Source organism: Oncorhynchus gorbuscha, linkage group LG17, assembly GCF_021184085.1.
Source record: "Oncorhynchus gorbuscha isolate QuinsamMale2020 ecotype Even-year linkage group LG17, OgorEven_v1.0, whole genome shotgun sequence".
NCBI classification, from domain to species: Eukaryota; Metazoa; Chordata; class Actinopteri; order Salmoniformes; family Salmonidae; genus Oncorhynchus; species Oncorhynchus gorbuscha.
Window position 1 is genome coordinate 16,449,555 of NC_060189.1, and position 26,295 is coordinate 16,475,849.

A 26,295-nucleotide genomic window follows, 5' to 3' on the forward strand; every position below is an offset into this window, starting at 1 on the left:
CCGTCTGGCCACTCTCCCATAAAGCCCAGATTGGTGAAGTGCTGTAGAGACTATTGTACTTCTGGCAGTTTCTCCCATATCAGCCAAGGAACACTGGTCATTGGGTTCTTGGTCACCCCCTGACCAAGGTCCTTGTTGCTCAGTTTGGTCGGACGGTCAGCTCTAGGCAGAGTCTGGGTAGTTCCATATGACGAAGACCACCATGCTCTTGTAAACATTCAACACTGGACATTGTTTTCTACCCTCCCCCAGATATTACTCGTCACAATTCTATCTCGGAGATCGACAGACCGTTCCTTGGACTTCATGGTATAGTGTTTGCTCTGACATGGACTGTCAACTGTGGAACTTTGTATAGACCAGTTCCTTTCTAAATCATCTTCAAACAATTTGAGTTGGCGGACGCAGGTGGACTCAAAGTTGTAGTGACATTTCAAGGATGATCAAAGGAAATTGGATGCACCTGAGCTCAGTATGGAGTGTCATGGCAAAGGGGTGGGACTATTAATATAATGAGATATTTCTGTATTTAATTTTCAATCAATTTGCAAATATTTCTAAACATTTGTTCACTATGTGGTTGTGTATAGATGGGTGAGAAATGTACATTTATTTGGGTTTATTTTTTAGTATTTTACCCCCTTTTCTCCCCAATTTCGTGGTATCCAGTTGTTAGTAGTTACTATCTTGTCTCATCGGATCGAGACCCATGGTCTCGAGCTTAATGACGAGTTTGGAGGGTACTATGGTGTTAAATGCTGAGCTGAAATTGATTAACATTATTTTTACATAGGTATTTCTCTTGTCCAGATGGGTTAGGGAAGTGTGCAGTGTGATGGCGATTGCGTCGTCTGTGGATCTATTGGGGTGGTAAGCAAATTGGAGTGGGTCTAGGGTGTCAGGTAGGTTGGTTCTTTAAGTTAAGATAGGAGATGGAGCCAGTCACATGTAGGACCCAATAAATCATGTTGGTTGGTTTTTATGTAGCCGTATATAGGGAACGCCTTTGGAGAGCTCACTTCAGAACGGGACTTTATGTATCTAAGTTTGACTGTGACCTCGTTAGCATTCCGATAAACAATTTATTAATTGCTTTGAGTGTCCTTAGGTAGAATTTCCATTGACAAAGTGTCTTAACCTTTGATGTCACCGGGGTAGAACTTCTCTACAAAACTTAGAAATGTGCCGTTTTCACATGTTAACTGGTATTGTGCTGGAGATGATGAAGATGACGTTGAAAACCATTTTCCCTTTAATCCTGGACTAAATACTGTCAGATGTAAATATCCTAATACATTTTTTGATTAATTGACATGGCTTGATTAATCTGTCTTTAATTAAACTTCCTAAGACATTGATCTGTTCTTTTATCTAACCCAAGACTGTTTCAATCACACAGGACGGAGCCCTAGCCGCAAACAGCCGAAGAACAGAAAGAGCTCTTCTACATCAGTAAAGTATAAACAACAACAAACATTTTTCACGATTAAGATGCACCACTGTAAACAGTGTGGGAAGAGTTTTAGTAATTATAAAGATCTAAGGAATCATCAGAAAGTGCACAAAGGAAAGTCCTACCACTGCTCTGACTGTGGAAAGTACTTTTCTATCTTAAGTGCTTTGAGAGTTCATCGGATAGTTCATACGGGAGAGAAACCTTACTCGTGCTCTGAATGTGGGAAGAATTTTAAGCAAATGGGAAGCCTACGAGAACATCAGCTAAGACACATGGGAGAAAAACCCTTTAGCTGCCCTGACTGTGGAAAGAACTTTATAACACAACGTTATCTGAATAAACATCGGCGAACTCATACCGCTGAGAAGCGATACCCCTGTCCTGACTGTGGGAGAGGCTTCACTACGGCAGGACTTATGAAAAGACACAGAAGAATCCATACTGGTGAGAAGCCATACCAGTGCTCTGACTGTGGGCAAGGATTTGCCAGATCCGAGGCATTGAAATCTCACCAGCTTACTCATAATGGAGAAAAACCTTATTCTTGCCCTGATTGTGAGATGAGTTTCGGCTCATCAGCGGGCCTGAAGTATCATCAAATGAATCATACTGGAGAGAAGCCCTACCACTGTGCTGCCTGTAATAAGAGATTCAAGTCAGCTTCAAGTTTAAAGTCTCATCAGAGGACGCACACTGGAGAGAAACCTTACCAGTGTCGTGACTGTGGGGCAACATTCTCCATTCTCGGTAATCTTAAAATACACCAGCGCATTCATTCTGGAGAGAAGCCTTACTCTTGCCCTGACTGTGGAAAGAGATTTTCTGCAGTATCCTCTGTAAAAGCACACCAGCGGTCACATACTGGTGAAAGACCTTTTCCATGCTCTCATTGTGGGAAGGGCTTTACCATAAAGGCACATCTTGTGGTACACATGCGGATACACACTGGAGAGAGGCCCTACCACTGCACTTTCTGTGATGCAACCTTCTCCTCTTCAGGTCCCTTGGTGAGGCACATGCGAATACACACTGGGGAGAAACCTTATAACTGCATTCATTGTGACAAGAGCTTCAAAACCTTGCATGAAATTACTGGTCATACAAGGGTACATACAGGAGAGAGACCTTACCACTGCTCTAAGTGTGAGAAGAAGTTCAAAGGCCTGGGAGACTTGAGAAAGCATGAGCACACGCATACTGGAGAAAGAGTAGCATGTGGTCAGTGTAAGAAGACCTTTGCCTCCAAAGGAGGATTAAGGTTACACAAAATGTCACACACAGGAGAGAAGCCCCACCACTGCACTGTCTGTGGGAAGAGATTTATATCAACGTTTCTTCTGAAAACACACAATAGAGTGCACAGTGGAGAGAAACCATACAGTTGCTCTGACTGTGGGAAAACGTTTTCCCAACTGGCTAACTTATGGACCCACCAGCGCATGCATACTAGGGAGAAACTGTAATGCTGCTCTGAATGTGGAATGTTATTTATTTCAAAATCTCGCTTGAAGGTGGACTTGGTATTCCATAGAGACGATCAGCCTTATTCCTGTGGCCGGTTTGGAAAACCAAACACACACCCAAGGCTATTGGCGAAAAACGGTTCCAATGCTTCAACTGTGGTAAAAATGTGATCACATCAGGCCTGAAGTCTTAAGTATTTGCATACTGGAGAGAAGTCTGAAATGTCTTGGTTGTGGAAAGGGTTTTGCATTATCACGTCAGTTGAAAATGCATTACAGGGTTCACAGTGGTGAGAAGCCTTACATGTGTAAAGACTGTGGGAAGTGTTTTCCCCAGTCCTCTAATTTGAAGTGCCATCCGATACAACACACTGGAATAAAACCACACCGCTGCTCTGACTGGCAAATTATTCACCTAGTGCAACATTGGTGTGTGCAGACTAGAGAGAAGTCCTACCACTACCTTGAATGTTGAAATATCTTTTCAGTATTAAAAGAACACAAGCGTGTTCAATCTGGAGAAAAGCTTTACTGTTGCTCGGACTGAAAGGACTTTGCACAACTCTAACTTAAAAGAAACACCAGAAAACATAATGCAGTTGTCAAAGCTATTGAACCAATTCAATGTTAGTGGTTGATGTAGAGTTATTATAGCTAAACATTGTTATGCTTAAACTTATGCAATACAAAACTGATTTGGCTTAACAGATGTAATTTTTTTTATTAATGACAGTTTAATCGAACATTCCATGTGGTTATAATATGATTTCCTATGCAGCTCAATAGTAATCTACTATGAATAATTTGTATGGTTTTCGTACCAAACATTCATAAAATTATTAAATGCTCTTTAACCCTGAATTTATTTTTCTTCACTTTTGTCCCTAAAAGCTGATTTGTGTGTGTGTGATACATTTAATTTAGTGAGCTTTGATTACATTATTGTAACAAGTGCTGTTTCGTTTGCAAGAAATTCCAGGTTGCGGGCAAAGGTGGTGCAGAAACGTACACATTCATTTGAATTTCAACCAATGTCGGATGAAGTGCAATTTTTAAGTCTTTACAAAAGCAGTCTTAACTAGTGTATTGGGGTGTTAAAGATGGAATCCTTAAAGGCCCCGTTCAGTCTTTGCAATTGTATTTTTAAATCACCACTGTATGTTGTTGAATAGATCAGTGTTAATTTAATGAAAACTCCATGTTTAATTTATTTCCCTGAGCCTCCTTTTGGTGTTTGAAATGCTCAGTCTGATCTTGTGGGTGTTAGGAAATGATTGTGAAGATATTTATATACATAGGCCTGATTGGCTGATAGGATTGTCTGGAGCCTTTACCCAGATGAACAGTCATTGGTCTATTATAATAAGATCACATTGTGACATGTGGGCCAAAAGGTCCATCCTACCTGAACAGGCTGAAATTCCAGACAATTTCTTCACAATTTCAGTGTTCTATCAACCTCACAGTGGTGGAAAAAGTACCCAATAGACATACTTGAGTAAAAGTGAAGATACTTTAAAAGAAAATGACTCAAGTAAAAATGATAGTTGCCCAGTACAATACTACTTCAGTAAAAGTCTAAAAGTATTTGGTTTGAAATGTATTTAAGTATCAAAAGTAATCGCAAAAAACTACTTTAACAACAAGTATATATTTCTAATTCCTTTAATTAAGCAAACCAGACGGCATGATATTAGAGGTAACATTTTTTTTACGGATAGCCAGGAGCACACTTCAACACTCAGACATCCTTTACAAATGAAGCATTTGTGTTTAGTGAGTCTGCCAGATCCGAGGCAGTAGGGATGACTGGGACGTGAATTAGACAATTTTCCTGTCCTGCTAAGCATTCAAAAAGTAATTTGTACTTTTGGGTGTCAGGGAAAATGTAAGGAGGTAAAAATGCATACAGTTGAAGTCAGGAGTTTACATACACCTTAGCCAAATACATTTAAACTCCATTTTTCACAATTCCTGACATTTAATCCAAATAAAATTTCCCTGTTGTAGGATCACCACTTTATTTTAAGATTGTGAAATGTCAGAATAATAATAGAGTGATTTATTTCAGCTATTATTTCTTTCTTCACATCACATTCCTAGTGGGTCAGAAGTTTACATACACTGAATTAGTATTTGGTAGCATTGCCCTTTAAATTGTTTAACTAGGATCAAATGTTTCAGGTAGCCTCCCACAAACCTCCCACAATAAGTTGGGTGAATTTTGGCCCATTCCTCCTGACAGAGCTGGTGTAACTGAGTCAGCTTTGAAGGCCTCCTTGCTCACACATGCTTTTTTTGTTCTGTCCACAAATGTTCTATGGGATTGAGGTCAGGACTTTGCCACTCCAATACCTTGACTTTGTTGTCCTTAACCATTTTGCCACAACTTTGGAAGTATGCTTGTCCCTTTTTCAGGACCCTGTCTTTCAAAGCTAATTTGTAAATATCCAAATAACTTAACAGATCTTCATTGTAAAAGCTTGTTCAATGAACCATAACCAATTAATGAACATGCACCTGTGGAACGGTCGTTAAGACGCTTACAGACGGGACGCAATTAAGGTCACAGTTATGAAAACTGACTCTGAACAACACCAAAAGAAAGATGCCCAGGGTCCCTGCTCATCTGTGTGAACTTGCCTTAGGCATGCTGCAAGGAGGCATGAGGACTGCAGATGTGGCCAGGGCAATAAATTGCTATGTCCGTACTGTGTGACGCCTAAGACAGTGCTACAGGGAGAAGAGCAGACCGTCCTCGCAGTGGCAGACCGCGTGTGACAACACCTGCACCGGATCGGTACATCCGAACATCACACCTGTGGGACAGGTACAGGAAGGCAACAACAACTGCCCAAGATACACCAGGAACGCACAATCCCTACACCAGGAACGCACAATCCCTCCATCAGTGCTCAGACTGTCCACAATAGGCTGAGAGAGGCTGGACAGAGTACTTGTAGGCTTGTTGTCTGGTGAGGACCTGCCTTACATCACCGGCAACAACGTCGCCTATGGGCACAAACCCACCGTCGCTGGAGCAGACAGGACTGGCAGAAAGTGCTCTTCACTGACGAGTCGCGGTTTTGTCTCACCGGGGGTGATGGTCGGATTTGCACTTATCATCCAAGGAATGAGCGTTACACCGAGGCCTGTACTCTGGAGCGGGATCGATTTGGAGGTGGAGGGTCCGTCGTGTCACAGCATCATCGTACTGAGCTTGTTGTCATTGCAGGCAATCTCAACGCTGTGCGTTACAGGGAAGACCTCCTCCCTCGTGGTACCCTTCCTGCAGGCTCATCCTGACATGACCCTCCAGCATGACAATGCCACCAGCCATACTTCTTGTTCTGTGCATGATTTCCTGCAAGACAGGAATGTCAATGTTCTGCCATGGCCAGCGAAGAGCCCGGATCTCAACACGTCTGGGACCTGTTGGTTCGGAGGATGAGGGCTAGGGCCATTCCCCCCCAGAAATGTCCGGGAACTTGCATTTGCCTTGGAAGAGTGGGGTAACATCTCACAGCAAGAACTGGCAAATCTGCTGCAGTCCATGAGGAGGAGATGCACTGCAGTACCTAATGCAGCTGGTGGCCACACCAGATACTGACTATTACTTTTGATTTTGACCCTCCCCCCCTTTGTTCAGGGACACATTATTCCTACCGCAAGCTCTGAACCTTGACACCGGATCATCCCAGCTAGCAAGCTGCTACCCGGGTGGCTACTCCTGGCTAACATCTCTGTCCCGAAGCAAGCACAAGCTAGCCTCGAGCTAGGCCCATCTCCCAGCTTGCCTCTTTTGCCAGTTGGCGATGTCGGATGCCCATCTGTTAGCCCCGGCCCACTAGCTGTCTGAATCGCCATGTCTCCAGATCGCCTAGCATATTAGCAACTACAGCTCCTTGAATCATCTAGTGCTACTCATTGGACCCTATGATCACTCGGCTACACATGCCTCTCCCTAAAGTCAATGTGCCTTGTCTATTGTTGTTTTGGTTAGTGATTATCTTATTTCACTGTAGAGCCCCCAGCCCTGCCCAACATGCCTTAGCCCTTTTGTTCCACCTCCCCACACATGCGGTGACCTCACCTGGCTTAACCGGTGTCTCTAGAGACAAAACCTCTAATCGTCACTCAATGCCTTGGTTTACCTCCACTGCACTCATATCCTACCATACCCTTGTCTGTACATTATGCCTTAAATCTATTCTTCTGCGCCCAGAAATGTGCTCCTTTTACTTTCCGTTCCAAACGCACTAGACTACCAGTTCTTATAGCCTTTAGCCATACCCTTATCCTACTCCTCCTATGTTCCTCTGGTGATGTAGAGGTTAATCCAGGCCCTGCAGCGCCTAGCTCCACTCCCATTCTTCCGGCACTCTCATTTGTTGACTTCTGTACCCGTAAAAGCCCTAGTTTCATGCATGTTAACATTAGAAGCCTCCTCCCTAAGTTTGTTTTATTCACTGCTTTCGCACACTCCGCCAACCCTGATGTCCTAACAGTGTCTGAATCATGGCTTAGGAAGGCCACCAAAAATCCTGAAATGTCCATCCCTAACTATAACATCGTCCGACAAGATAGAACTGCCAAAGGGGGCTCCTGCAGAGATTCCCTGCAGAGTCCTGTCATAATATCCAGGTCTATACCCAAACATTTCGAACTTCGACTTTAAAAAATCCACCTTTCCAGAAACAAGTCTCTCACCATTGCCGCTTGTTATAGATCCCCTTCAGCCCCCAGCTGTGCCCTGGACACCATATGTGAATTGATTGTCCCCCATCAATCTTTGGAGTTCATACTGTTAGGTGACCTAAACTGGGATATGCACCCCATCCGTCCTACAATCAAAGCTAGATGCCCCTCAATCTCAAACAAATTATTAAGGAACATACCGGGTACAACCCTAAATCTGTAACCATAGGCACCCTCATAGATATCCTGACCAACTTGCCCTCTAAATATACACCTCTGCTGTCTTCAATCAGGATCTCAGCAATTACTGCCTCATTACCTGTGTGCGAAATGGGTCCGCGTGGTCAAACGACCACCCCTCATCACTGTCAAACACTCCCTAAAACACTTCAGCGAGCAGGCCTTTCTAATCGATCTGGCCCGGGTATCCTGGAAGGATATTGACCTCATCCCATCAGTAGAGGATGCCTGGTTGCTCTTTAAAAATGCCTTCCTCACCATCTTAAATAAGCATGCCCGTTTCAAAAAATGTATTACTAAGAACAGACATAGCTCTTGGTTCACCCCAGATTTGACTGCCCTTGACCAGCACAAACGCATCCTGTGGTGTTCTGCATTAGCATCGAATAGCTCCAGCGATATGCAACTTTTCAGGGAAGTCAGGAACCAACATAGTCAGTTTGGAAAGCTAATGCTAGCTTTTTCAAACAGAAATTTGCATCCTGTAGCACTAATTCCAAAAGGTTTTGGGACACTAAACTTTATGGAGAATAAGAGCACATCCTCCCAGCTGCCCACTGCACTGAGGCTAGGAAACACTGTCACTACCGATAAATACATGATAATTGAGAATTTCAATAACAATTTTCGCACGGCTGGCTATGCCTTCCACCTGGCTACCCCTACCCCGGCCAACAGCTCAGCAGTCCCTGCAGCAACTTGCCCAAGCCCCCCCCCCGCTTCTCCACCCAAATCCAGACAGCTGATGTTCTGAAAGAGCTGCAAAATCTCAATCTCTACAAAATCAGCTGGGTTAGACAATCTGGACCATCTCTTTCTAAAATGATCATCCAAAATTGTTGCAACCCCTATTACTAGCCTGTTCAACCTCTCTTTCGTATCGTCTGAGAACACCAAAGATTGGAAAGCTGCCGCGGTCATCCCCCTCTTCAAAGGGGGAGACACTAGACCCAAACTGTTATAAACCTATATCCATCCTACCCTGCCTTTCTAAAATATTTGAAAGCCAAGTTAACAAACAGATCACCGACCATTTAGAATCCCACCGTACCTTCTCCACTATGCAATCTGTAATTATTTTGCAACTATGGCCTATTTATTGCCTTACCTCCCTTATCCTACCTCATGGACTTTTTCTATTGTATTATTGACTGTGTCATGACGTTTGCCAGTGGGTAGGGTTATAACCTGTTCTAACCAAGGATGTGAGGACGACGGCCCGATGTCAGAATGGTTTAGATAATAACTACAGAACGAAGCCAACATGAGCGTGAGCTTTGGTTGCGAATGGTATGAACTTTGAACTCTTATTCACTACAGAAGTGATACCTCCTAGCCTTTGAGTTAGCAACCGCAGCTGCGGAAGGAAAAGACGGAGTATCCCGTCTACCACACAACAACGTTACTACAACGTATCCAATTTACCAACAGAGACATTCTTCAAAGGACTCGGTTGGGCAACACGGTCTTCCATCTACCACCAACCTGCCGACACGCAGCTCAGAGTAAATATTTATTGCATTTTCCTTTTCCAAATGGGCGGTAATTTAGAATGCATAAGATACTGTATTTACGATAGCACCGCTTCACCCTTTGTTCCTCAATCTTCCCACTCTTTCACTCAAACCCAGCCCCTTTTCTTTTGTGTGACCAGCTGTCATATCTGTTCCGCCCGCTATGGACGTTTTCCTTTATGATGTAATTTGTAATCAAGTTATGATTGAATTATGTGTATGTGTAATTCTGTGTGATTAGTTAGGTATTTAGTAAATAAATAATTAAACCCAATTTTAATATTGCTGATCCAACTTGTTAGCCAGGGTTTGTGCAGATAACCAAGAATTTACAACTTTCAGATGAGACTGAATTAAGATTGACTGCTATTGATGTAAAATATTACTAGGTCTTTAAGTTTATTTGGAAGACAACAGCTCTATAAATATTATTTTGTGGTGCCCCAACTCTCTAGTTAATTACATTTACATGATTAGCTCAATCAGGTAATATTAATTACGGGGAAATTATTTTATAGAATAGCATGTCATATCACTTAATCCGGCATAGCCAAAGACACGACAACTGTATGTTTGTTTATTACATGTGTAACTCTGTGTTTGTGTCGCACTGCTTTGCTTTATCTTGATCAGGTCGCAGTTGTGAATGACAACTTGTTCTCAACTAACCTACCTGGTTAAAAAATACATACATTTAAAACATCTGGTTTCTGAGCTGGTCATGGGTGCACCTCAGCCACGTTCAAGGTCCTAAACAATATCATAACCGCCATCGATAAAAGACAGTACTTTGCAGCCGTCTTCATCGACCTGGCCAAGGCTTTCGACTATCAATCACCGCAATCTTATCGGTAGACTCAATAGCCTTGGTTTCTCAAATTACTGCCTCGCCTGGTTCACCAACTACTTCTCAGAGTTCAGTGTGTGAAATCGGAGGGCCTGTTGTCCTGACCTCTAGCCATCTGTTGTCCTGACCTCTGGCCATCTGTTGTCCTGACCTCTGGCCATCTGTTGTCCTGACCTCTAGCCATCTGTTGTCCTGACCTCTGGCCATCTGTTGTCCTGACCTCTGGCCATCTGTTGTCCGGACCTCTGGCCATCTGTTGTCCGGACAGAGGGCTCAATTCTCAGATGGACTCTCTTCTCGGTATATATCAATGATGTCGCCTTTGTTGCCGGTGATTCTCTGATCCACCTCTACTCAGAAATCATTCTGTATACATCTGGCCCTGCTTTGGACACTGTGTTAACAAACCTCCAAACATACCCTTGTAAAACTGACTATCCTACTGTTCCTTGACTTTGGCGATGTCATTTACAAAATAGCCTCCAACACTCTACTCTACTCAGCAAACTGGATGTAGTCTATCACAATGCCGTCCGTTTTGTCACCAAAGCCCCATGTACTACCCAACACTGTGACTTGAATGTTCTCATTGGCTGGCCCTCACTACATAGTCGATGCCAAACCCACTGGATCCAGGTCATCTATAAGTCTTTGCTAGGTAAAGCCCCACCTTATCTCAGCTCACTGGTCACCATAGCAACACACAGGTGCTCCAGTAGGTATATTTCACTTCCAGTTATCTGATGCCAATGACTGGTACGAATTGCAAAAATCACTGAAGCTGGAGTCTTAATATCTCCCTCTCTATCTTTAAGCATCAGCTGTCAGAGCAGCTTACTGATCACTGTACCTGTACACTGCCAATCTGTAAATAGCACACCAAACTACCTCATCCCCATATTGTTATTTATCCTCTTGCTCTTTTGCACCCCAGTATCTCTACTTGCACATCATCATCTGCACATCCATCACTCCAGTGTTAATGCTAAATTGTAATTATTTCGCCTCTATGGCCTATTTATTGCCTAACCTCCCTACTCTTCTACATTTGCACACACTGTACATAGATTTTTAAATTGTTACTGACTATACACTTATGTGTAACTCTGTTTTTGTCACACTGCTTTGCTTTATCTTGGCCAGGTCGCTGTTGTGAATGAGAACTTGTTCTCAAGTGGCCTACCTGGTGAAATAAAAAATAGATTTTATTTGTTATTCACATGTCTGTGGAACTTGTTCAGTTTGTCTCAGTTGTTGAATTTTATGCTCATACAAATATTTACACATGTTACGTTTGCTGAAAATAAAAGCAGTTGACGGGACATTTTTTTGTTGTTGCTGAGTGTACAGTTGAAGTCGGAAGTTTACATACACCTTAGCCAAATACATTTAAACTCAGTTTTTCCACAATTCCTGACATTTAATCATTGTAAAAAATTGATATAGGACCCGTTTTACTGTGGATATAGATACTTTTGTACCCGTTTCTTCCAGCATCTTCACAAGGTCCTTTGCTGTTGTTCTGGGATTGATTTGCACTTTTCGCAACCAAGTACTTTCATCTCTAAGAGACAGAACCTCCCTCCTGAGCGGTGTGATGGCTGTGTGGTCCCATGGTGTTTATACTTGCGTACTATTGTTTGTACAGATGAACGTGGTACCTTCAGGCATTTGGAAATTGCTCCCAAGGATGAACCAGACTTGTGGAGGTCTTGGCTGATTTCTTTAGATTTTTCCCATGTCAAGCAAGGAGGCACTGAGTTTGAAGGTAGGCCTTGAAATACATCCACAATTGACTCAAATAATGTCAATTAGCCTATCAGAAGCTTCTAAAGCCATGACATTTTCTAGAATTTTCCAAGCTGTTTAAAGGCACAGTTAACTTAGTATGTAAACTTCTGACCCACTGGAATTGTGATACAGTGAATTATAAGTGAAATAATCTGCCTGTAAACAATTGTTGGAAAAATGTCGTGCACAAAGTAGATGTCCTAACCGACTTGCCAAAACTCTATAGTTTGTTAACAAGAAATTTGTGGAGTGGTTTAAAAACGAGTTTTAATGACTCCAACCTAAGTGTATGTAAACGACTAAACGACAACCGTATGTATGCATAGAGTACTAGTCAAACGTTTGAACACCTACTCATTCAGTGGTTTTTCTTTATTTTGACTATTTCCTACAATATGTAATAGTGAAGACATCAAAACTATTAAATGTATTAACCAAAAAAGTGTTAAACATTCTTCAAAGTCGCCACCCTTTGCCTTAATGACAGTTTTGTACACTTGCCATTGTCTCAACCTGCTTCACCTGGAATGCATTTCCAAAGGTCTTGAAGGAGTTTCCACATATGCTGAGCACTTGGTTGCTTTTCCTTCACTCTGCGGTCCAACTCATCCCAAACCATCTCAATTGGGTTGTGGGGTGATTGATTGTGGAGGCCAGGTCATATGATGCAGCACTCCATCACTCTCCTTCTTCTAATCATTACACAGCCTGGAGGTGTGTTGGATCATTGTCTTGTTGAAAAACAAATGGTAGTCCCACTAAGCGCAAACAAGATTATCGCTGCAGAATGCTGTGGTAGCCATGCTGGTTAAGTGTGCCTTGAATTCTAAATAAATCAGTGTCACCAGAAAAGCACCATCACACCCCCACCTCCATGCTTCACAGTGGGAACCACACAGCTGCAGATCATCCGTTCACCTACTCTGCATCTCACAAAGACATGACGGTTGGAATCAAAAATCTCATATTTGGACTCATCAGTCCAAAGGACAGATTTCCACCAGTCTAATGTCCATTGCTTGTTTTTCTTGGCCCAAGCAAGTCTTATTATTGGTGTCCTTTAGTTGTGGTTTATTTGCAGCAATTTGACCATGAAGGCCTGATTCACGCAGCCTCTCCTGAACAGTTGATGTTAAGAGGGTCTTTTACTTGGACATTTATTTGGGCTGCAATCTGAGGTGCAGTTAACTAATGAACTTAACCTCGGTGGCAGAGGTAACTCTGGGTCTTCCATTCCTGTGGCGGTCCTTATGAGAGCCAGTTTCATCATAGCGCCTGATGGTTTTGCGATAGCACCTGAAGAAACGTTCAAAGTTAATGTCTTAACGTAATGATGGACTGTCGTTTCTCTTAAATTATTTGAGCTGTTTCCATAATATGCACTTAGTCCTATTTGGTAAAAGAACATCTTCTGTAAACCACCCCTACCTTGTCAAAACACAAATACATCAAGGAAAGAAATTCCACAAATGAATTTAAGGCACACCTGTTAATTGAAATGCATTCCAGGTGACCACCTCATGAACCTGGTTGATTGAAGGCTAGGAGTGTGCAAAGCTGTCAAAGGGTGGCTACTTTGAAGAATCTTCAATATAACATGGATGTCATAAGGTGAATGTACCAATTTGTAAGTCGCTCTGGATAAGAGCGTCTGCTAAATGACTTAAATGTAAATGTAAACATATTTTGATTGGTTGTACTTATTTTTTGGTTACTACATGAATCCCTACGTGTTATTTCCTAGTTTTGTCTTCACTATTATACAATATAGGAAATAGTTAAAAACCCTGGAATGAGTAGGTCTCCAAACTTTTGACTGGTACTGTACATTACACAAGAGTGATATTTTATGACTCTTAAACCCACCCGCCCCACAGATCTAACGGTTTAGGAGTCAACCTGCGCAAATCAAACTGAATAATATAAAGAGAATAGAAGAAACATCCTCATTTGTCATTTAGCAGATGCTCTTATCCAGAGTGAGTTAAGTGCTTTGCTCTAGGGCACATCAAATTATTTTTCACATAGCTCAGGGATTTGAACCAGCAAACGTTTGTTTACCGGCACAACACTTAACCACTAGGCTACCTGCTGCCAGACTGTATATTGTGTGGTGTGCAAAACACAAATCATATCTTTTGGATCAGGAAAGTGGAACAAGTGCCATTCTTTGAAACCAAACATGAGTTTAAATGAGCACAGCAGGGAAGAGACACATCCCTTTGTTTGACATTGCTTGTGTCAAACATGATTTTTTTTTACACAGGCACTAACTAGTTAGCCTCAATGGAAAAGTAATTGGGTCCACACTCAAATGTTGGTGGGATTTCACAGTATTGAAATTGGAACTAAGAGTGTTTTGATATGACATTAAGTAGAACTGGAGCCAGCATAATTATCCTTTAAACAACTCATGTGCACCAAGTTTTGATTTGCAAAAGGCTACGTGGAACATGACATGCTCTGCTGTGGCAGCGGATCAAAACCATTACTGCTTATTCATTTGCAGGTAATTAAAAGTTAGTCAAATGCTTAATGACTACAAAGATTAAAATACTCCAAGAGCTGAAGTTACGCGGTGGCTGAAAGCTGTCAAAACACTGCCTTTGTCAGTTACCTGTAGTATATGGGCAATTCCACATTGATGCGGACACTCCGATGTTTCACTTTATAATGCATGTGATGCAAAGTCAAACCACAACTCTTTGCACAAGGACTACTTAATGTCCACTGAAAATGTTACAAAAACACATGTCAGCACAGTCATTCTCTTACCAAACTTTACATCTGCAGTGGAAATTTATGGTTTAACTTGTCAATTATTTTTATTTAACAGACAGACATTTAAGTTTTTAAAAATTGCATACACAACTTGCTTGACATACAGAATCAACACCTTAGTGAAATGGGGCAGAATTTAACCACAACTTTTATTAAGCTCAATAACATTCTAAAATGCATGAATGAAATAGCCAACTTCAAAAAGTAAAGACAAAATATAAATTGTCAAAAGAGCAACTATTGCACTAGCATGGAGAACATTTACTCAACTGTTTTTATTTTTACAACCAGACTAAAGTATTCCAGGAGCAAACAAAATGCATACCTGTATGCATAGCCACAGGAAGTAGTGGTGCTGAAGCACCATCTAAAAAAATAAAAGTAGTGAACTGGGCCTTTACTCGTCCTGTATTAGCCCCCACCCACAAACATCATCTCTTGGCTATGCCTTTATGAATGTGACCAGAGGTGACACTAAACAGACCAACATTGTTACAATATTTTTTACAAATTAAATTCTAAGTAATAAACCATCTCCATGTGTTCGTATATATAATACATGTATAAAGGGTCTTGGCTAAAAGCAGCCCTTTCCACATATTAGGAGAAAGAAAACATTTTAAACAAATAATGTTTCTAGCTTAGTCCGGTTAAATACTACAGCCCCCTCCTGTCTATCACTAACACACTGAAACATCACCAGTGGGCTCAAACTTGGAAGGTTTGTGTGTGTGGGGGGAGGGGTTCCAAAGAAGCACTATTGGACACTTTCTCAAGGTAACTAAATGGAAATTGATCAAGTATATTTTCAACAAAATGTTCTGTCCTAAGAAAGTCCCAACTCGTTGATGCAAAATATATTTACTGTACAGTTAGGCTAGTCGGTGTCCTCAAATTCAGCATCGTGGAGAAGTTGGTGAAATTTCAGCTTAATTGCACACTTTTTCCTGTAAGGTAACCGCTTGAGGTGAGGGAGTAGGCTCATGAAAAACATCTCATCCTCATTGTCTCCTTGTCCAGCTGTTTGCCAGGAATCTTTCCATGTCATCTCATGTAAGTTGTTGTCCAAAGGTGGTGACATCTTGGTATCAACCACACTTCCATCTAGATCAATCAGGACATCAGAGGTGCTAGTTGTGTCATCTTTTCCATCATCAAACTCCTCTGTGCTATTGCTGCTGCCAGTTCCTCTACCTCGCTGTATGTATGGGATCAGAAATGCCATTAACTCACTATATCTCCATTTTTTTAGGGCCTCCCCTGTGGCACCACCGATCCGATCTGCTTTCACTTTCCTTGTCAACACATCCCTCAGGTTTCTCCATTTCTTTCGGGCATCTTCCTCTGGAACATAAAAAGAGGATATCCAAGTTGACAGTAGTCTCTGTTCTGTTCTTAAAACTTTCCCTTATGGCTATACCAGTGCTTTATGCATGGTCATTTGGATGAGCCATGTGTTCCCACAAACGTAGTCTTCCAATTTGTTCACCACCACCTAAGTATTTGGTTAGTTGAAACATAGTATTTTGTTCTGCCCAACTGCAGCCTTCCACTTTAGGCCTAGCTTGGATCTGGGCTAAAGATGAGGGATAGGGATGGTGTAGGACTAACCACGCAAATTCATAAACAGCTGGGATGCGTAAAAGCCCCCATCTCTATAGTGTAGAATTATGTTGTCACTGGATAAAATGGCTTGCACTGCTCTAGCTATGAGTCTTACGCCAATGTTGACATATTGTTAAATAATTAGATTATATTCTTATACTAACACTGACCGAATCATCGCTAAACTGCTGGTGTAGCAGCCAACATTTTTTTTGGCATTACACTTGTGGTGCAAATCACGAGTGCCCACTCAACTGGTTCACCTCAGGTAGAAAGTTAATGAGTTAGCTAGCTAACGTTAACTAGTAAACAAACCGTGACACACTGCCCCCTGTGGTTAACTAACTTTACACCGTATATTGACCACGGCAATCAGCATTACTAATCAATCAACAACGTAGCCAACTATTCCAATGCAATTAACAGGACAATAAAGAGCGATGAACAGTTAAGGGTCGCAAACAATTAAACTAACCAGGCAAACAGTAGCTAGCTAGCATAGCCCTGGAAGTTAAACCCAGTGTGAACAATGATGTTCGCTAGAAAATATAGCAAGCTAGTCTACACAATAGTTAGATATGTCAAACGTAATAACTAACGTTAGCGAAGAACAAGTTTAGCTAGTAACGTTAACATTGTTACTCATTACTCACGTTAACTTAGCTAGCCAACATGTATGCTAAGGTTCTTAGCTAGTTAATCAGACCATACCTTTCAGTCCCAGTTGTTTACCCACAGCCTTCCATGCATCCGATTTTTTTATCGGGTCTCTATATGAAGTCAAAGTTGAGTTATATAATTCTGGGTAGTCTGAAACCGCGGATATGATTCTTTCTGCAGCCATCCCAAGACTATCTAGTTAGTTATCTAGCTAACCAGGGGCTGGTAGCCAGACCACTGTGAAGCCAGCAAGAATAACTAAGCACTTCCGGGTCGGGGTCACGAATTTTTGGAATCCTTTAGAATGAGTCCTGTCCTGAACATCCTGTATATGCACAATAATCGATGGGCTATATACTATATTTAAATCTAGAGTTTACACACAGTTGTTGCTTCTATTATTGTGGCCCTTAATCTGTGGGATACCGGTCGGATGCGAATAGAACAAGCATATTGCACTGTACATTGTGTCTTTGTGGTGTCCATTCTACTAAGGATCACTGTATATCCTCCAGAATCTACATACACAAGCTCATCACAACTATGTGTGTGGCACTGTAATGTGCAATATGCATGTTCCAATATGCATATCAGAGTCATAATCTGACCTACAGTATTTCCCACATATTTGTTGTTCTCTCTTTCAGAACAATGGTATAGCTCAGCTGGCCTAGGTGACCCCGGTGGGACAACTGCAAACAGGTTCTGCAGTGGAGGAGCTAGCAGCACAGCTCCATCAATAACACCACTACCTGACAGTAAATCAACCCCTTCACAATCCCTTACAACTACATAATCCCACAATACTACTAAAGCAAACATTAGTCAACAAATACTGTATTTATTTTACGAGGCCATGGTTATTAAATATTCTCTTCATTTTCGTGGAGTGCTGACGTTTCTCCACTGTCACACGATGGAGTGTTGATGATCTTGATAAGCAGATGAAGAGGATTTGTTGACAGGGCTTGATTCAAGCGTGCATTTAGAGGAGGACTACAGAGAAAGGGGGAGTTCTGTTAATTTACAACATCCACCTTAACGTTTTGTTTTTATCCTGGTTATGATTTATTCATGTCATTTGTAAAATACATATTTGTTTTGTAAGTAATTGCTTGTATTAATAGTAGCTGTTCGTTTGATATAATACATCAATTTAGCTTAAAATAAAGTGTACATTTCAAACTGGTTTGTTCTCTAGTTCTGCAACAAGACTAGGAACTCAGGACAGGGACTACCTGAGTCACAGAGGAATCTGAGGAGTGAGTCGGCCTTACTGTGGAAGGGCAATGTTTAATTCCTAGAAAAAGACAATGCCCACAATGGTTTCATGTTACCTTCTTCAAAAATGATATTCATCACAGTCAGAAAACTGCATATACTGTAACTGCGGGAAATAAGAAGGCTCTAATTCACTGCACATCAAGATTTACATTAAATATTTAACTTAGCTTAACACACCATAGTAGTCCGTCACTCACTGTTGTAGCGTTCCTGCAGCAGCTGTGATATTGGTGTAGTGTCCGGCCGGCTATCATTTACCAGATACTTCCTCTGTTGCTGGTACATGTTCTCCAGCTTCTCCATCAATAGCACTTTGTCTGTGATGATGCTCTTGGTGCATAGCCTCTGAACCTGCAAACCAGGAGGACGGAACTGATGGCCCTCAGTTTGCAACAAAAACACATTATACTTATACTTTCCATGGCTAACCTTGAAACACATTTACCTGATCTTTGATTTTGTGGACCATGCCCCTGTCTCCATCAATACTGTAGCCATAGTTTTTGAGGAGCCCCTGTATATGCCTTGTAGACAAAAAAAAAACATTTTTGTTTGTTTTTAATGTTATGGACATAGATACATAGATAAACACTCATACCTGTAAAGCTAACACAGATGTGGCACGACATTATATCCCACTGGGCACACACTGATTAAATCAACTTTGTGATGTGGCACCAACGTGGAATAGACAATGAATTGACATCTGTGCCCAGTGGGATGGATTTTGATCTGAACTCTGACTCACCTATGGACCTGGGGGTGGGGTTCTAGTACAAACCGCTCCTGTAGGAGGTTCTGCAGCTCTGGTCCCTTCACTTTAAGGATCTTTAGGGCCTGGCAGGCGGCGATGCGTACCTGGGGTTTCTCCTCATGATGTAAAGCCCAGAGGAGGTGGTCCTGGAGGGTCGGCGTGAGGCAACCTATCTTCCCTAAAGCTAACAAACAATTGCAGTGCCTCGTCACATTCACACATCTGCTTTCTGACACTAAACTTATACTGTATATGTATATACACTATCACAGAAAGTTGCATATCTAGTGCAGTTGCAGTTTCACACTGTCATTACAATATCCACTCTGTTCGCCAGTGGTCATCACCATGCTGCTTACCACTGATTGCAACAACTTTAACCTCCCATGCTGGGTCATTCTGTGTTAGCTGAATCAGCTGATTCAAGACCTAAAACCAAAAAGTAAAGACAATGATTTTTTTCACCAGAAGTCCATAGTCTATCTATATTGAAGTGATATTGCTAAAGAAGACGTGGTTTATAGGATATATTGGCATGAGTATTAGGCACGAGACGAAGTCGAGACAAACATTGTATGCAAACTGCTGCCTCTCCTCAATCCTTTCTCACCATGCTGTACTTCATAATTAGAGCTGCAGCAGTCAGACAGGCCTGTTTCCTCACGGCCACAAAGTTGTCATTGAAACATTTCAGAAAGGGTGGCAGCAGCTTGGCGGTCATGATCTGTAGATGAGCTATGAGGATGAGAGCCTCCACCCTCCAGGAGGCGGGACCTTTCTCAAGCTTCATTCTGAAACAGCCAATGGGTGAGGTTTTAGGAAAAGAGTGAGATGCTCTCTAATCAGCTCATTCGTGATCACCAAATGCCAATCTGGTACCTCAGCTCGTTGTGCACATCTCTTCCCATTCCTAGTTTCCCCAGGGCCTGGGCTGCAGCCTGCTTCACGTTACCACTCCAGTCATTCCACATCAGGTAGATCAACTTGTTTGAAAGGTCCTACAAAATATAATTTCTAATGAGTACATAATCACATATCAATATCATAATTTAGGTTTGATTTGAGACACCAAATAAATCACAGAATTAGCGACTCAAGAAATCTATGAGATTGCAAGAGACACCTTATTAATTGGTCCTTTCAATTGGGAGATAGTGTTGCAAGCCAAGAGTCTGGTCCTCCAGTTGGCACAATTCAACTCCTCAGCCAGCAGGGAGCGAACTAGAGTCTAAAAAAAATTGTTAAGCCCAGAAAAAGGACATTTCAGATATCATGGATTTGTGATTAAACAGAAGAACACAGGCTAATAGTGCTTGCCCCAATGACTGGGTATATCATTTAGTTGAAGCAATTTAAGGGGAACAAATTTGAGTTACGCACTGTCTTGCTACTGATGCTGGCAAGTAGAGCGGCTGACTGTTTATTATCTGTGTGAACCTCACTGACGAAATGCTGGGAGAGAAGTCTCTGAATGACTGGCCGACTGTAATCCCCCTCCACGGCCAGGCACTGTGCTGCCACCCAGCTGTCTGCACCTACACCTGCAGAGTCTGACACAAAACACAACACTCTTCATTTGATGTCAGTGAAATACAATTCATCTTGAATAATAAACCCATACCTAAGTTATTTATTTAAAGTATTGGTGTTACATTTACAGTTTATATTCCATTCAGATGTGAGTATTCACACAGACAGTATGGGTCTTAGTGTTAGAACATAGTTGCACCTCATGTTTTTCCCTAAGGTATATGTCATTACAATGTACTCCAAAATCAATACAACCTGACCTAACCTTGATGTAGTGCATTGCAGAGGATTACGCGGGCTCGGGAGTCTGGCGTCCCCATGGCGTACTGGCACACTGCTGCTGCCATCTGAACTCTCTTCACAGGGTCGTCCAGAGCTAGCAGAAGAAGAGGCTGGAGCTCCTGAGGAACTGGCTGGATGTCCCACACACGGCCATACTGACCTGGGGGGGAGTTTCCCAAAAACAAGTGCTATGTATGTTTTGTCCTTGTCCACTATATGTGTACATAAAGTTGAAGTCAGAAGTTTACATACATTTAGGTTGGAGTCATTAAAACTAGTTTTTCAACCACTCCACAAATTTCTTGTTAATTAACAAACTATAGTTTTGGCATGACACAAGTATTTTTTCCAACAATTGTTTTCAGACAGATTACTTCACTGTATCACAATTCCAGTGGGTCAGAAGTTTACATACACTAAGTTGACTGTGCCTTTAAACAGCTTGGAAAATTCCAGAAAATGATGTCATGGCTTTAGAAGCTTCTGGTAGGCTAATTGACATAATTTGAGTCAATTGGAGGTGTACCTGTGGATGTATTTCAAGGCCTACCTTCAAACCCAGTGCCTCTTTGCTTGACATCATGGGAAAATCTAAATAAATCAGCCAAGACCTCAGAAAACAAATTGTAGACCTCCACAAGTGTGGTTCATCCTTGGGAGAAATTTCCAAAAGCCTGAAGGTACCACGTTCATCTGTACAAACAATAGTACGCAAGTATAAACACCATGGGACCACGCAGCCGTCATACCGCTCAGGAAGGAGATGCATTCTGTCTCCTAGAGATGAATGTACTTTGGTGCGACAGCAAAGGACCTTGTGAAGATGCTGGAGGAAATGGGTACAAAAGTATCTATTGCCACAGTAAAACGAGTCCTATATCAACATAACCTGAAAGGCCGCTCAGCAAGGAAGAAGCCACTGCTCCAAAACCGCCATAAAAAAGCCAGACAACGGTTTGCAACTGCACATGGGGACAAAGATCATACTTTTTTGGAAAAAAACTGTTTGGCCATAATGACCACAGTTATGTTTGGAGGAAAAAGGGGGAGGCTTGCAAGATGAAGAACACCATCCCAACCGTGAAGCACGGGGATGGCATCATCATGTTGTGGGGGTGCTTTTCTGCAGGAGGGACTGGTGCACTTCACAAAATAGATGGCATCATGAGGAGAAAATGATGTAGCTATATTGAAACAACATCGCAAGACATCAGTCAGGAAGTTAAAAGCTTGGTCGCAAATGGTTTTCCCAAATGGATAATGACCCCCAAGCATACTTCCAAAGTTGTGGCAAAATGGCTTAAGGACAACAAAGTCAAGGTATTGGAGTGGCCATCACAAAGCCCTAACCTCAAACCCATAGACAATTTGTGGGCAGAACTGAAAAAGTGTGTGTGAGCAAGGAGACCTGCAAACCTGACTCAGTTATACCAGCTCTGTCAGGAGGAATGGGCCAAAATTCACCCAATTTATTGTGGGAAGCTTGTGGAAGGCTACCTGAAACGTTTGAACAAAAGTTAAACAATTTAAAGGCAATGCTACCAAATACTCATCGAGTGTATGTAAACTTCTGACCCACTGGCAATATGATGAAAGAAATAAAAGCTGAAATAAATCATTCTCTCTACTATTATTCTGACATTTCACATTCTGAAAAGAAAGTGGTGATCCTAACTGGCCTAAAACAGTGGATTTTTACGAGGATTAAATGTCAGGAATTGTGAAAAACTGAGTTTAAATGTATTTGGCTACGGTGTTTGTAAACTTCCGACTTCAACTGTACTCACACACAATTACCAAAACAAATGAAAAAAGATGAGTTGAGAGATGACGCAATCTATTACATGTCACCTGCATCTGTGGGATGTTGCTTTTCCCTCGGTCTGTTCACTGCCCCTGATGCACAAGTGGCTATGGCTGACAGGCGAACGTGGTAGTGCAGGTCTTTAAGGGCTCTCTTCAACCCTTCAATAGTCACACTCTGCCAGGTGATCTCTAGAACAGGAAGGAATAGCCTCCTCAGGTTAAAGACAAACTGAAGTAGTTTTAATAAAGTAACAATATACAGTAACTTTGGAGTATATCTGGGCAGGCTGTAGTGTAACGATGTGAAATAAATCAGGCTTAACAGCACAGTGATATTGACAAATGCTTAGAGAACATCAATATTGAATGACAAGGAGACCTACTGATCTTCCAGGCACTCCTCCATCCCTCCACTGCGTAACGTAAGGAGGAGAGCTCGGCCATTGGGTTGTAGTGGGGTTGCTGTCTGGGCACCTCTGTGTCCTTCCCGCTGTAGTCAGGAGGTCTCAGACCCAACTCTGTGGCATAGTCAGCAGTGGTAGGCAGGTCCACCCACCGCCGAGTACCTTTCTCCACCCGTCGTATTCCTACCCAATAGAATTTTAATGAGTAAAATCGTGCTTTAACAGGGGTTGCATTTATTTGGTTAAAGCCCCAACCTTGTGTCTCATTGTGCATGGTTTCTGCTGAAGCCTTTGTCCACTTATCTGGACCACAGGGGAAAAAGTCTTGAAGGTTCTTTTGGTACTCTGAATTGTTGTCCATGATGATGCGATCGTGGTTCCGTGGATCTCGCTGATGTACCTGTTTGGCTATTCCTGCAACATGCAAAGTCAAGGAAATGTGATGTAGATCAATAACCAATATAGAAAATAATATTTCAGTTGCATGTGTATTGAGAAGTTGTACCAGAAAATATCTCCTGTTCAAAGTTATTCTCTGTGTGCAAGACATGGCTTCCAGCACGGGGGTTGAGGCTATCCTGAAGACGAGGAGGTTGAGGGGTTTCAATGTGCTTGACTGCTACAGTGTTGGCAGTCTGGTTCATACCCCCAGGCTCATCAGAACATGCAGGGGGAAGAGAGTAGCCCTGCACCCTGCAGCAGGTATGTCAAGTGAAAATAGAGATCAGTGATATAAAACTGTGAATACAAATTCTGATGATCTACACATTATAGAAACTCACATAAAACATCAACTTTAGTGCATTAGACACTATTTGTTTGAGGCGTAAAACTGACTGGGGACTCAATAAGTCAACATTAAATATTACGGTAGGTTGTAAGTCGCTCTGGATAAGAGCGTCTGCTAAATGACTTAAATGTAATGTAATGTAAATGTTTTGTCTCCTTGCCTGTAGTATACTGGAAGAGGTGTCTCAGCCTTGCAGCTCTGAAGAGGCTGCTGCTTCTCAGTCTGCTTGTGGAGATCTTGGTAACTGCAGAAATCCTCCTCACACATGGGCTCCTCATTGACTAGATCTGTGGCGCTGGCTGAACCATACTGACTCCTCAGCAGTGACTGCAGCCGAGTCTTATTCTGGCACTGGTTTGGAATCTGTTGACTCACTATCCACTGGGCTGTGGTCTTGGTCAGCTTCTTTAGCACAAACTCATCCCAGTGGCAGCTCTTTAAACGGTCCTCCCTGCCTCCTGTAGATGCTTCCTCGAGACAATTGTAAACATTAGAAACTCCTCGTAGTCCTGTCCTTTTAAAGGAATCCAAGAGCCCCCCCTGGTGACTAGGGAGTGTAAAGGAGTCTTTGGCAGTCAATGGCGCAAGATGGGATATTTGTAATTCAGGGAGCATAGAGGGAGGGTCTCTGAAGCCCCTCTTCTTGGCAGGATCCTGAGGTGAAGGATGAAGGGGGATACCTTTCATTGATTTTATCCCTGTGCTCTTTGGCTTGGGACTTGGTGCCAGAGGTCCGGAGGCACTGAAAAGCCAGTGGAAGTCAGCTTGACTGTAAGGTATACTGTCTGACCCCATCTCCCATATAACATCTTTGGAGAAGGTGAGACTGCAGGTGGCATTGTTGAGGAGTTGTCTGTAGAGCTGCTGGCCTTTCAGATTTTGTAGACAGCCCACCTTTGATTTGGTGCGTTTTACCAAATCCATGTTGCTTAATGTATCCTCTTGGGGAACAAACCATTCACACATGTTTTTAACATAAATTGTGTGAAATTCAAAAAGCCTCACATTGCTAGGTTCATATGTTGTTGAGTGAATAAAATACCAGAAACGGATGCATAAAATCTCTTTATAAGGAATAATGTAAATCGCTAGAATATTGTATCTTGAGCCTGCTAATCAGCCAACTTAAATTAGAAGTATAAGATGCATGTTTCAAACCATAACATTTCAAACCATAAAAAGCCTAAACACTTACCTGCATATTTTGTTGTCTGTCCGTATACCTGTTGTAATAAACAGAATACTAGGTCTAAAATATATTTATATATATATATATATATTATATCTATAATGTTATCTTCAACCTAGACATAATCCAGGAAGAACCACCACCTTCAATGCTGCTAACATGTATCAGCTGTTGACCATTAGTTGTCATGGCAACAAATCAGTTGAGAGTTTGCCAGGGATAGCTTTGTTGCTGTCTTTGTGATTGTAGCAACAATGTATCAACAACCAACAGATATTTTATGCTTACACAAAACACAGATGATTGTGTTATATGCCTTAATATTAACAGTCACTGCCATTTAGGCACTCAAGATACTAACCTAGTTAAATCAAATTAAAACGGTACAATTTCTTTATCGCTCTCTGTATGCTTTTAAAATGTTGACAATAACTTTGTTCAAACTCCATATTTAATCCAATAAAGTTATTTTGCAATATAATGGTAATTTATAAAGCAATATTATCTCATCATGATTTCTATTAAAATAATCTGTATCAATAATTTAACTGCTTTGGACTCACAAATAGACTACAATTCATCTTTTGAAATGAAATTTGAGAAATGTTGTAGGTATCTCAACATGCACAAGTGAGAAGATAGGTATGTAGGCTCATGTTAGCTTTTGAACATGGCCTGCATTTGTTGTAACAAATTATTCATATTATTAATAATTGATTATTATTATGAATTAGTAGTATTATTCAAACTCTCACATAAATAGATGTGTGTAACGAGTGTGCTGAGAGTTGGGAAGCAAGTTGAGGGAGTGAGTGTTTTAATAAATAAAATAAACATGAAACAAGCAATGCACCGACATGAACACAGAGTCAATAACACCTGAGGAAAGAACTAAGTGGAGTGACAGATATAGGAAAGAAAATCCAGGAGGTGATGGAGTCCAGGTGAGTGTTATCAGGCGCAGGTGCGCGAGTCGATGGTGACAGGTGTGCGGGATAATCAGCAGCCTGATGACCTAGAGGCTGGAGAGGGAGTATACGTGACAGTACCCCCTCCCCGATGCGCCGCTGCAGCCGCAGGACGCCGTCAAAGGGGACGAACCCGGGGAACAGGAGCGGACCAGTCACCCCTGCTGATGCGCAAGAACTTGTCACGCCAGCTGAGGCACGGGCACCTATCGAGTCAGCTGGGGCGCGGGAAC

General features: G+C 42.0%; 2 protein-coding genes across 8 annotated transcripts in view; one reads left to right on the forward strand and one right to left on the reverse strand.

Moving 5' to 3' along the window:
* Positions 1 to 18,234, forward strand: part of LOC124001230 (gastrula zinc finger protein XlCGF57.1-like) — a 33,760-nt gene extending 15,526 nt beyond the window's left edge. For 2 of the 3 annotated variants that reach the window (XM_046307864.1, XM_046307865.1), the window contains exon 4: positions 1,400 to 3,780. In XM_046307864.1, the coding sequence (XP_046163820.1) occupies positions 1,400 to 2,919 (1,520 nt within the window). In that variant the 3' untranslated portion in view covers positions 2,920 to 3,780. Of the gene's footprint in view, positions 1 to 1,399; positions 3,781 to 17,702 lie in introns of those variants that run through there. The other variant, XM_046307866.1, reaches the window with a different exon arrangement.
* Positions 14,915 to 25,655, reverse strand: heatr4 (HEAT repeat containing 4). Of its 5 annotated transcripts, none has more exons than XM_046307862.1 (16): positions 24,066 to 25,655; positions 23,621 to 23,808; positions 23,371 to 23,529; positions 23,095 to 23,298; positions 22,757 to 22,900; positions 20,889 to 21,065; positions 20,474 to 20,643; positions 20,217 to 20,321; positions 19,973 to 20,091; positions 19,704 to 19,884; positions 19,453 to 19,522; positions 19,088 to 19,277; positions 18,785 to 18,863; positions 18,537 to 18,690; positions 16,024 to 16,134; positions 14,915 to 15,894 (listed from the first exon to the last, which is right to left on the reverse strand). In XM_046307862.1, the coding sequence occupies exons 1-16, from the start codon at positions 24,869 to 24,871 to the stop codon at positions 15,668 to 15,670; spliced, it is 3,084 nt and encodes a 1,027-aa protein (XP_046163818.1). In that variant the 5' UTR covers positions 24,872 to 25,655; the 3' UTR covers positions 14,915 to 15,667. The 5 variants fall into 5 exon arrangements, 4 of the variants coding, with proteins under 4 accessions (XP_046163818.1, XP_046163817.1, XP_046163816.1 ...); XM_046307861.1 differs by having other exon boundaries at positions 14,915 to 16,134; positions 24,066 to 24,846; positions 25,101 to 25,649; XM_046307863.1 differs by lacking the exons at positions 14,915 to 15,894; positions 16,024 to 16,134 and adding exons at positions 17,261 to 18,051; positions 18,294 to 18,355.
* Between the last annotated feature and the right edge of the window lie 640 nt (positions 25,656 to 26,295).